This window comes from Cebus imitator, unplaced genomic scaffold (genome assembly GCF_001604975.1).
Source record: "Cebus imitator isolate Cc_AM_T3 unplaced genomic scaffold, Cebus_imitator-1.0 Scaffold240, whole genome shotgun sequence".
NCBI classification, from domain to species: domain Eukaryota; kingdom Metazoa; phylum Chordata; class Mammalia; order Primates; family Cebidae; genus Cebus; species Cebus imitator.
Genome location: NW_016107555.1, coordinates 3,291,738 through 3,304,690, shown reverse-complemented (window position 1 = coordinate 3,304,690; position 12,953 = coordinate 3,291,738). Strand labels below are relative to the sequence as shown.

Here is a 12,953-nt window from a genome sequence, read left to right as displayed (position 1 = left end):
AAAACACAGGCAACAAGTGCAAAAATAAGTAGGACTACATCAAACTAAAAATTTCTGCAGAGCAAAGAAAACAATAAAATGTAAAAGAATTTTCTTCCATGCAGAATGGAAGAAAACACTTGCAAATCTGATAAGGGGTTAACATCTAAAATACAAAAGTCATATAACTAAATAGCAAAATAAACCAGTAAACCTATTAAAAATGAGCAAGGAACCTAAATAGACATTTGTAAAAAGAAGACCTGGACAACAGGTATGTGAAAGCATAGTCAGCATCACTAACCATCAGGGAAATGCAAATCAAAACCACAGTGACATTTTCTCTCACACGTTTTAGAATGATCATTATCCAAAAGTCAAAAGATACCAAATGTTGGCAAAGATATGGAGAAAAGGGAATTCTTAGAAACGGTTGGTAGGAACATAAGTTGGTATAGTCCTCATGGAACACAGGACAAAAGTTTCCTCAAAATTTCCAATGGCTGTCGAGTACATAAGTCAGCCCTATCAGCTCCATCACTTGCTGGCTGCATTGTCCTAGGCACCTTATTAACCTCTCTGTGCATTACATTTCTCAACAGGCTCTGTGGAAGACAGTGGTACCTAATTTACATTATTCTGAGAATCAAACCGATAATCCAACAAAATCACTTCCTCTGACATAGGAAGCGAATGCTCAGTGTGTGTGAACCATTCTGTTGATCATCATCATCATGATGACCATCATCATCATATTAGTACATACCAGTATGATAACCATAATGGTACCATAGCCAGTCGAGTATTAATTTGTTCATCTCGGGTAAGACAATATGCTTCGGAAAACAAAGTTGTTTGCTTCATAAGGTATCCTCTGTACTTAGCACAAAAACTATCCCATTAATTAATAAATATAAGTGAGTTGTTTCATCTGGATTCCTGATGTTAAATCCTCTTGGAGAGGAAATGTTTCTTTAAGAGTATCTAACTAATTGTGGATTTAAATACTAAAAATGCCAAGATAGCATCACGTTCTGCTTCTTTTCCACACGCAGCGCTATGTTCTTAGATTTTCAGAAGGGGCAACAAAGACCCTCTGACTATCTTCTGTTATTCATCCCCCACCCCCCTTATTCCTCACCTTAACTCCTTTGCAGGGCACTAGCTTATAGTTCTGCTCAACCTGTTTCTTTTCTTCTAAGTAGAGATTGTGCCCTCCAGGAACAGAGAAAATTCCTCTCAAAATGCTTTCTGTCAGGTGCTCTGAAAGCCGCTTAAGCTCAGCCTGGCAATATTTGACAGATGCCTCTTCATTCTGCAGCACAAAGTCTTCCTTCTTTTTCTCTATGGTGTCCTGCCAGAGAAAGGTAGGGAAAAACAGTAGAAAGAAGGTGTTAGAAAGGAAGGTCCAACTGCGATCCTCTTGGAAGGAGTAGTCTGAAGGCCTCAGAGTGAACTGGAATATGGTGTAGACCAAAAGTCAGAAGATTTGTTTTGTTCCCAAATATCTGATCATTTATCTGTGTGGCCTGTGGAAAGCCAGGGGTCAGGCACAATATCTGCAAATTTGTGTAGTTAGAAGTCATAAACTCTATAGCTCTTTTAGTTATGGTATGATTAACAGGGACCAAACCTCCCAACCATGATCAGTAAAAAGTTGAATTTTGGCTGGAAGTAAAATTTCCCCAGAAAACATAGATTGCTACGTATAAAAATATGGGCATGGAAAATCAACTCCACAGTAATGAATTAAGTATATTCTGATGAGAAAAATGAACTACCTGTGTATTCCTTCAATAAGAGTTTGAATATGTGAGGATACAGGAACAGGATTTTCTTTTATTTGTCCTTGTAAGTTACAGTCCAGTTGGATTTTATCATTATGAATTAAGAGATTATTGTTACTTTTAGGTTAGTCTGAGACAGACCGAAAGACAAACTTTCAGTAAACATGCCTATGGTAAAGAGATTTAAGATGTCCCATAAGATTTCTCACTCCTTGGTATCCACACCTGCATAGTTCCTGGGCCTATTAATGTGATAGATACCAACCCTGTGATTAGATTATGTTATGTAGGACAAGATGACTTTAAGAAATGGAGTGTGCCCTGTTGGGCATGACTTAATCACATGAGCCCCTTAAAAGTGGTTTTCTCTAGATGGTGTGAGAAGAGGAATTCAGGGCAATTAGAAACAGAAGGATTTGATGCATCATTGCTGAGCCGCTAAATGAAATCTAAGCCCATTTAACACTGTATTCGGTCTGTGGCACACTGAACAGAGTACCCAGACACCCTGACAAGGACTTCTGACCTACAGAACTATGATCTAATAACGTGTGCTGTTTTAAGCTGCTAAACTCATGATAATTTATTTTTCAGGAATAGAAAAAAAAGTGACCATCCTCTAGAAGAAGTGTGGCCTCTAGCCCATAGAGCCCTATTATTCACAAGAAACCACATTCTTTCCACAATGGTAAGGAGATGAACCCTGGGGTCAAAAGGGTGGACTTTACGCATTATTTGGGAAGAGCTGAAATCAGGAAGGATAAATGCTAAAAGTACCACAAGCTTCCTCTGGAATTCCTGGTTTTCATCCTTGAAGGAGTGCTCCATGAAGACTGCAATGGCTTCCCTCTCACAGGCAGCGTGCACATCCAGCAGCTCCTGGAGCGTGTCTGTGGGGAACCTCACCCGCTGGGCCATCTGCTGACTGTAGTGGTCGGCTGCCCTCTGCACAGCTGCTGAGTTCTCCCGCTGGGCCAGAGTTGTCACTGCATTCTCCAGACAAGGCACTCCTCCACTGTTGATGGCATCTACATAAGTCACTGCCAGAGTCCCCAGCCCTGAATCACATATATTTAAGGAAAATTTATAGTTCTCACTCATTATTTATACAAGTTTTAGGTATCAGCATTCTAAAAATTACAAAAATTCGAGTTATCTTGACCTTTTTTCCCCCTCCTTTTCTTTATTCTTTCTCTCCTTCTTTTTCATCTTCCTCTATGAGTTCCTTGAGGAATTTATAATAACATCTCTATTTTTCCTATTTTCTGTTTTATATGGCTCTTGGATTCACATTACAAAATTAATTACTCATTGCAACCAACATGTCTTCGTGTTTTATGGAAAAGTACATTTCCATTTGGATGCCATATAAATGAGTTTGTTATGCAGGAAAACTAAGTTATATAATTTGTGAGTCCTACTTCCAAATAAAAATGCAAGTCCCCTCATTTCATCAGATATTCTTTACAAGGGAACTTGCATTTTTATTTGGAGACAGCAATTTTTATTTGAAGACAGCAACATAGACTATTGAATCAAGCATAGACCCATCTCACCATGAGGAGTGGATGACTCCACAGGTTTCATGCCATGAAGCCAGCCCCATACTTAATATAACATTTAAATTTGTTTCTCTAACTCTCAATGAGCTTGCATGGAACTCATGGCCTGATGTTGATTTCTTGACTAATGTCAATTTATAAAATATATTATATATCCTCACTGAGAAACACTAACCCTATAGGACTTCTCCTCATCATGTAGATTTCTCTCCTCAGAAGTTTGTGTTTACCTCATTAGTGTATTAATTCTGTGAGATATATTAGGCCTCAAGAAATTCTCATATGAGTAAACTTTAATTAAGAAACATTCATTTCTATGTGTGGCACGGTCTGCCTGCATTCCTATACAGAAGTAAACAATATTATTGACAAACTTGCAGAATCACGAGAGCTTCAACACACCCTGGACCACAGACATGCTCTGCAACAAAGAAGACTCACGGTTTCCAGTGACAATGATTCCCTCTCTCAGGGTCTTGGGCTTTGCATGGGTGAAGATATAAGAACAGAAGTTTTCTGATTGCCTCAGGAAAAGCCTTTCCATATTTTCTTCTGGCAATTTGTCCATATGAATTAAATATTGTTTGTCATTTGTAGGCCGGTCAAAGACAAAGCACTTCCGTTTTGGAAAGAAATGCCTGATACACTCTCTAGGCATGTTAGAATTTTGAAGCTTGGGATTCTTGCCTGTGGAATTATAAAAAAGAAAGCTCATTGAAGAGACAGCCTGCAGTCAAGGGGGCTGAGGACTTTTCCAGGGATCTTTGCATCCCTGCAGCTCCTCTGCCTTGTAAATTTTGTTGTATGCCATCATACAAAGCAGCCTTGTGCTAATCCAACCAAGGCATGGAAAATCCATTTTTGTACAGGACCGAGAGTCAGGAAAGAACTGCAGAGGAAGGGAAGACATCTAACACAAGATGAAGAAACTTATGACTGGTTTCCTTGGCCTTTGTATGGTAGCTGGTAGACTATTTATTAAATGTTTTTGAATGATTAACTAAATAAAAAATTTGTCAGAAATATTTTATTGATATTACATTCCTGTGTCAGAAGTGAAACATGGGCCCTAAATTGAAATAAGGATAAGATGTTGCTAAGAAGAATATCATGAAGAAGGTGAATGATCACCAACACAGTAATAAAAGTAAAAAATATTTCAAAATCAGAACCCTAAATTATAAACACCATAAATATGTTTAGACACTTCTTTATCTGAACAATCTAAAGTTAATCCAGATGTAACTTGGAGACCTTGCCACTTTTCAATGTCAGATTATATTAGGTCTGACATTGTCTTGCAGAGGGATTCTGGGGCATATATAGATTATTCAAAATAAACTTTTGTTGAAAGGATGAATAAGTGAACAAAGATGGATATTGATTGTAGGTGCCAACCAGCATTCACTCTGCTAAATACCATCTGTTTAACAAATTTATAATAGATTGACAACATATTATATGAGGCTGTAGAATGAAGTAGGTGATGTTATGAAAACAGTAAAATGAAGGATTTGACAGTCTTACTGGAAGCATATGTCAGTGTATTTTTTAAATTTTCTGAATCATTTACTGTATAAATCTCCTTTTTCTCTAAAGAATATAACTACCCAGGCTAATAAAACAGACAGCATGAAATGTATTTCCAAAATTAGATCATTTGGCTTCTTGTGATTCTGTGTTTACCAACTTCCAATTTATTAATTTTCTCCAAATAGAATAGAAGGAACACTTGAAGTTAATAAGTAACACAAATACATAAGTCTTAGGATGTGATAATATTAATTGTAATCCTCAATATATTTTTCATGGTACTTATTGGTCTAAAATTGTTTGATAGAATTTTGAGTTTTAAACTTCTTCAATGAATTGAAACTTCAGCCTCTGGGAAATTTCAAGTAAAAATAACCACAAGAATCATAATCACTTGTCAATCACCAACCACCACGAGCATGGGCCTCAATCCAGTCTAATATAAACATTTGTGTCAGGTGCTGAATGGCAGGTCTTAGTTGATCCCATCCACTGCTGAACATTCCCCCATCTGGGACGTGCTCTGATACCTGGAATCAGCTTCAAGGCATTCTCCAGGTACTCATCTTCTGTGATGGGGTGTCCATTTAACTTCAGCTCCAGGGTAAAATCTCGAACAGCCCAAATAAAGTCTGGAAAGAAACTCACAAACTCGCTGGAGTCCTCAACTTCATCAGTCCTGGGGCAGGATTTTGCCCTGATTAGCTGTGTTAGTTGAGTCACGTAGCTGGGATCTTAGCTAAGGAGTAACACCCTATACCATTATTTCAACATCTCACTTAGAAACAAGTTTTATAAACATTCCCTTTTGCACTGTGTCTCTTCTTACTCAACCAGGACAACTGGGTCACAGCAAAGAAGACACAGTATCAGTTTCCATTCCCCTAAATGCCATAAAACCTGGCTTTTCTCTTCCCGGAAGGATACTGCAGCTGCTCCAGAGCCTGGTGGTTGATGGTGCTCATGCTGTTGTAGACAAAGCAGCTGCTTAGAAGCACAGCCAGGGCAAAGATCCATGAGTCATTCTTAGGGTTACCCTAGAAAGAATATAGAGCAAAGGACTTGGAGTATTCTCTTCATTCATTCATTCATTCATTTGGTTGTTCAAAACTAGGAAAAATAAATTTTGAAGGCAATGTTAAATTCAAACTTCATATTTAGATTTTACATTAATCCTTCTCAGGCTGTAAGCTCATTTAGCTACCAACAGAAATTAATTACATTGTGATTAAAATATTCAATAAAGTGCCTAGAATATAATAGGTGTCAAGTGATCAGCATGCAATTATTCCATTGCAATTTTGTCCTCACTTGTGGCATATTAAGGTCTCAAATGCTATTCAGTTAAGTTAAAAAACTATTCATTGTGCTTCTGACAAAATGCAGACACTGCATTTGGTTTTGTGGATATAAAGTTCATGACAGTCCCTGCCCTCAAGAAGATGACTTTCTGGAGCAACAGATAAACATGTCAATATACAAATTCAATCAGAATAATAATCGCTGCTGGGGGAGTAAACCCCAAAGTTACAAAGTATAAGAAAGACAGAAAGGAGGAGGAGGCACATAAATATGAATAGTTACTCTGTGGATTCAGGAGCAAGAACTGATTATGTGTGGCAGGCACATGCTTGCAGCAGTTTGAAAATAGCTGCACTTCAAAAGTTGATAGAGTGTGGACTTGTGAAGAAGAAGGAATAACGCAGATGGAAAGATCAACAGAAGCCAAGTCAGAATTGTCAGAGCATGGTCATAAAAAGGTATTACACAGTTATTTCTCTGGCTTGAAGCAGTAAGTATGCATGCTGGAGTGGAAGAGGAGGCTGGAAACAAGATTCATGGTAAGACATTAAAGGATCGTGTGTGTGTGTGTGAACTTCTTTTTTGTATTACACTTTAAGTTCTGGGGTACATGTGCAGAACGTGCAGGTTTGTTACATAGGTATACAGGTGCCATGGTGATTTGCTGCACCCATCACCCCCTCATCTACATTAGGTATTTCTCCTAATGTTATCCCTCCCCTATATTCTCACCCTCTGCTATTCCTCCCATAGCTCCCCACCCCGCAACAGACTCCAGTATATGATGTTCACATCCCTGTGTCCATATGTTCTCAAACATGTGGTGTTTGGTTTTCTGGTCTTGTGTCAGTTTGCTGAGAATGATCATGTCCTTGCAAAGCACATGAACTCGTCCTTTTTTTATGGCTGCATAGTATTTCATGGTGTATATGTGCCACATTTTCTTTATCCAGTCTATCATTGATGGGCATTTGGGTTGGTTCCAAGTCTTTGCTATTGTGAACACTGCCACAATAAAGACACGTGTGCATGTGTTTTTATAATAGAACGATTTGTAATCCTTTGGGTGTATACCCAGTAATGGGATTGCTGGGTCAAATGGTATTTCTATTTCTAGATCCTTGAGGAATCACCACACTCTCTTCCACAATGGTTGAACTAGTTTACACTCCCACCAATTAGATGGTACCCAAATCACATCACAAGTTCTAAGGTCAGCGAGTAGTTCTGCTGCTGCCATCAGTTTATATTTTGATACGTTCTGATCTCTTGACAAATGCAACTACATAAAAAGAAGTTTATGAAAACTATAGTATATTAAGAATAAATGTTTCACTTTGGTATTATACTAAGAATAATTCAGACTTTTAATCTTGAAATTTAAAGTTCATATTGCTAAGTCTGTGCTTCCTTCCCCCAACTTCTATGCTTTTTTTCAATAATGGAAGCCAAAGATCTACTGCTGCTACTTTTAATTCAGACTGAGACTAATTCAAATAAGGAGAATTGACAGATTGCACCTAACACTTTAAGACAACATAACTAAAATTATCTCACTTACAATATTCTTTGTGGGTCTAATTCATGCTATTAAAGAAGTCCATGCAGAATTCATCTCCAAAGTTCAGGGAGTTGGACCAAAATGTTAATGATAAAATTAATGCTTTTCTGAAAATTACTGAAATAGACTCCTTCAGTAAAACCCTATTTTTATATGGTCCCTTCCTCCAACCCCACGTCTTAAATAGTAGATCCCATCAGTCCCAGGGGTTATAGCTTTCTCCAAGAAGCTTTCTCTTAGTTGAATGACTGAACTAGTTTCTCATTTTTTGCATCTGAAACTCTGTACCGATCACACCCTATATTTCTCGTCTTCACATTTAGGCTCTTGGCCTTTACCTTGTTTACTGTCATATCTGTAGAACTCAGTACACAGCCCTAGAATTCATCTCTTCAATACATATTTCTTAAATTATATCATTCAACCCAGTGTTAAATAAGATCTATTCTTATATATGCCTCAGTATTTGAAATTAATAAGGAAGTTTTAGAAAACAGAATTTAGCTTCATTATTCATAATTAGATTCAAGTCTACAGAAATATGTACAGAAGTTGAATGGAGCTGAAAAATTAAAAGATAAGAGGACAACCATGAGCAGTGAAGATTCTCTGCCTTACCTTTTCCACATCGCCCAGGCCCTCAGTGTCCAGAAGGATCAGGGTGTAGTTTGGCTTGGTAGGGTGGGGCACACACCACATCCAGATGCCCTTGGTTTCAGACTGCACGGTGGAGCCCAGAGGGAAGCCTGCGGCGAAGAGGAAAAATAACAAACAGTAACAGTGGATAGACCAGGATGTCCCAGGCTTACATTGGTTAAACTTGTAGAAATGTTTAAGTGGCTGGCAGTGGAAAACCGCTGTTTCCATCTCAGCCAGGACAACTAATCCAATCTTTACATGTATTAAGAATTTTCTCAAACTTGTTTTCTTTCTTAAACTTGTTTAGTAGACAGAGGTTCAGTCCCTAATGGTGCCGAGCTTCTGAGCCAAAGAGCAAGTAGGTCATTAGGGGGAAGAAATGCTGCAGGGTCTCTAAAAACAGGAGCACCTAACAGAGTCATAGGCAGATTGTGTTAAAAGTCAATAAGAACCAAAAGAGAAACCTGGTATCAAAAAATTTTTTAAAAAGCCTTCAAAAAATTAGAAATGAAAATTGCAACGAATATGTGAAAAGGTGCTTAAACTTACAGTGAAATAAATAACATGCGAAATAAACAACGTGTAACAATACATTCAACATGTCAGTACAAGTTAAAAGGCTTTATGTCATTGAATTTCTTGCAGGATGTAAAATTCTCAATCACTGCCAATAAGCATCTAAATTGCATTTAAATTTTGAAAAGCTGGCCAGGCACAGTGGCTTACGCCTGTAATCCCAGCACTTTGGGAGGCCGAGGCGGGCGGATCACGAGGTCAAGAGATCGAGAACATCCTGGCCAACATGGTGAAATCCTGTCTCTACTAAAAAATACAAAAATTAGCTGGGCGTGGTGGCACCCACCTGTTGTACCAGCTACTCGGGGGGCTGAGGCAGGACCCTCACTTGCTTGAACACGGGAGCAGAGATTGTAGTGAGCGGAGATCGCGCCACTGCACTCCAGCCTGGTGCCTGGTGACAGAGCGAGACTCTGTCTCCAAAAAAAATTTTTTTTGAAAAGCTATTTGACTTTATCTAGAAATTTTACCTACTCTCTGATTCAGAAATTCCACTTCTGAGCATATTACACAAGGGAAGCTTTAATATATACATATAAATGTATAAACATATAAATAATAGAGTATTAATAATACTTATTTATATATTCATTAATGACAATTAATATTCATTAATATTCTATTAGTATTCATTAATGACAATGAATAAGGTTATCATTAATACTCTTAATTTCTTCTATTATTATTAATATATAATATATAGTATATATTATATCTATTAATAATAATATATAATATATAGTATATAATATCTATTATTGTTAATAGAGGAAATAAATAATAGAGTATTAATGATAATATATACTATATAATATATAGTATATATTATATCTCTATTATTATTATTAATAAGAGGATATAAATAATAGAGTATTAATGACAACTTTATTCATTAAAGATAAAAATTGGAAAAATACCAATGTTCAACAGGATATAAACATAAGTAACAGAGTATTAATGGATATAAATAATAGAGTATTAATGACAGTCTTAAAAATAAAAACTGGAAAAATATCAATGATCAACAACAAACAAATATATTGTCCTTAAGTAGTGACATACTGTCCGAGGGTATAAAAATGGGTACACATGGTAACTGGAGAAACCTTACACACTTCTTATTGAGCAAAGGAACAAGACATCCAAGAATACACACAATATAAATTCCTTTATGTAAAGTTTAAAAGCAGACCAAACTAAACTATTTTTCAGAATGCATATATATTACACAGAACCATTTTTAAAAACCAAGAGTCAAAGAAATGTGCCCTGAAAACAAAAATATTGGTGAGCTCTAGAGAAGGTATGACAGTGTATGATTTTTGGATGTTTAGGAATGTTTTATTTCTTGATCTGAATAGTGATTACCCACGTATTCACTTTATTAACTTCACTGTACAAGTATGCTGTACGTACTCTGTCATAGTTCACATACTAGAAAGACTAAATAGAAGGGAGTATAACTTGTCAAAGTTTTGCTACAAAATGAAGCAAGAAATTGGATGGTAGCCCAATTTAAATAGAGGACACGCAAGAATTATACTGCCTGTCCTTCTTATTTATTTTTAAAACAGGGTATATTAAACTATGTTTGTGTGCTATTTGAAGTGACCAGGTACCCTACACAAAAGTGATGAATAAGAAAGAAAGGGAATAATTGCTGGAGCTGAGCCCCCGAAGAGGTGAGCGTAGATGGGATCAAAAAGACCCATGGAATGGATCTTTTGATAGGGTTGAGATGGTTCTTTACTATTGGACAAAAGACATATATATACACATATGGTTGAGATTTTAAATTTAATGGTGAGAGAATTAGAAGTTTTCTTCATTGGGAGAAGTCATGCTCTTCTTTAGGATGACCCTAGAGGAGGCGATCAGCCATGTTATCACTGGTTCCAAGTAAATGGCTCCTGTCCCAGGGCCACACTCACCATGGTTTTTTCCTGCAAGACGATTCATGAGATAGGATTTTCCTGTACGGTATATCCCTACAATGGCCACCACCACCACCGGCTGAGAAATCTTGTCGAGAATCTGTAATGCCTTTGAATTTACTGTCAGCTGCTCTTTCTGGTTTTCCACTAGACAAATGGGGGCCATCATGATGGATTCAGATTCTGGGTAACCTGTAACCCAGAAAAAAAAAACAGTAAAATACAAGATCTTGAAGTCATCTGTAAAGGCTACCCAAGGCACATACAGATCAGTTTTCTGCTTGTGGGATGGTATATCAAATTTCTACATTTTGTATGTTTCTAATGGAAAAATATTTAGTTTAGCATGTCAAGGACTAGTACAGATGTTTTATGTACATTATTTATGATTCTTACAAGAACGCTAAAAATGCGCTGTCAAGGTGATGCATAAAATAGAATAGGAAAATCAAGGCACTGATGACAGAGCCCCAAGTAAGGTAAACTCTTGGAATAAGTAGGGGCAGGATGTTACATACAGGAGATGAGTGGTTAGAAAAGGTTCCAGGCATTCCAGAAGAATTTGCTCTCTCATTAATTTAATAAATAGTATTGAGTACCTACCATGTGCTAATAAACACCATTTTAAGTTCTCAGTATCAAGCAAGGAACAGAATTGATACAAAATCCTGCCTCTTTGAGCTCTATCGTAGTGGGGGACAGAAAATTAATAAAACAAACAAGCAAAAAAAGTGTAAATGTATACTAGATGATGATATTTCTCAGGAGAAAATGAGCAGGGAAAAGGGATATGGTGTTTTGGGATTTGAATGTATGTTAAGGGTGGTCAGGAAGGCCTTCGAAAAGACATAAAATGAAACTGATCATTGATTCATATTGATGAAGATGGATTTAGTGAATTGGTAAAAGCAGGAGCAGGCTGGATAGGGGAACAATCATAAAAGAAGGAAAAAGAGATAAAGAATGTAGCTCTCTCTCAAAATACAGGACAGTTATCTGGAGTGATGATTAAAAATGCCTGGGACCCTGTTTCAAGCAGTACCTCATGTTATTCTGATGTACCTCTGGCCACATGGGCCACAGCATGATAATCAAACATGATTAAACCTTAAACTAATTTTAAACAGTTGATGAGTGAGAGTGATCTGAAATTCCACATAATGCACCTCTGTAGCATCGCTGGAATGCTAAATGTGGCTCATACAAAAATAGAGTCATAACTATTAAGGATTTAAATAGACAGTGGCAAGGATCTTCTGTTTCCCCAGTGTCCCGGCAGGGGGCAGCCGGGAAACGCCAGAGAACGGCAGAGGGAGGAAGCGACCCCATGATTCGGGGAGCAAGGACTTCAGGCCCCATTCCTCCGTGACCCAAGCAGGGATCTTCGCCGCAGCTCTGGGAGGAAGCCCGAGGAGGAGCAGCGCATCCTGGAGACGCCGTCGCCCAGTCGCCGCCTGAGGACCACGTGGAGACACTGAGCCCCCCGGGGCAAAGCACTCAGGGGTTCAAGGAGCAACCGACTTCCCCGAGAGGTCCCCCCGCTGCCTTCGTCACCCGCCAGTGTGAAGTCTCTACCCTCCCCGTGTGGAGTCTGCGCTTGGGAATTCGTTGTTGATTGTTCTTTAACCCAATATACTTGAAAGGCAAAGCTTAGGAGCGAACTTACGTGTCGCGGACGCTGCAACGTGAAGAGCTGCGCTTGCTCTCCCCTTGCTCTGTCCTCCTGTGTCTGGCTCCTCGTGAAACGGACTGTTTTTACAAGCCGAAAGCATAGCCGGGATTACAGACATCCAAATAAGGGTTTCGGAAAACCGAAATCGAAAGCACTTGAGTTTGGCGGGGAGTTAAACCGTTGAGATATTTTCCTGTTTTGGCAAGACAGGAAACTAAAGGAGCTTGGAAGTGCTGGTACCTACATACCAGGCTCCTAAAACCCAGGTTTGACCCTCTTCCACCCTTGGCTTAGGTATCTTTCGCCTCCAAAATGAATATAGAGCAGCAGACATGAATGTTGTTTCATCTACTCCCTGTCTTTCAGGGGTAATTTTCTCAGGGAAGAAGTTTGAGGTTTTGTTTGCTT

At 38.2% G+C, this 12,953-nt stretch overlaps 1 protein-coding gene across 2 annotated transcripts in view; it reads right to left on the bottom strand.

Moving 5' to 3' along the window:
• The window catches only part of GBP4 (guanylate binding protein 4), an 18,936-nt gene extending 5,983 nt beyond the window's left edge, over positions 1 to 12,953 (bottom strand). The window contains exons 1-8 of one of the 2 annotated variants that reach the window (XM_017498351.2): positions 12,540 to 12,953; positions 10,871 to 11,065; positions 8,343 to 8,470; positions 5,789 to 5,898; positions 5,392 to 5,588; positions 3,770 to 4,015; positions 2,544 to 2,824; positions 1,121 to 1,333 (exon numbers count right to left, since the gene is read on the bottom strand). In XM_017498351.2, the coding sequence (XP_017353840.1) occupies positions 1,121 to 1,333; positions 2,544 to 2,824; positions 3,770 to 4,015; positions 5,392 to 5,588; positions 5,789 to 5,898; positions 8,343 to 8,470; positions 10,871 to 11,065; positions 12,540 to 12,663 (1,494 nt within the window). In that variant the 5' untranslated portion in view covers positions 12,664 to 12,953. The remainder of the gene's footprint in view (positions 1 to 1,120; positions 1,334 to 2,543; positions 2,825 to 3,769; positions 4,016 to 5,391; positions 5,589 to 5,788; positions 5,899 to 8,342; positions 8,471 to 10,870; positions 11,066 to 12,539) is intronic. The other variant, XM_017498350.2, reaches the window with a different exon arrangement.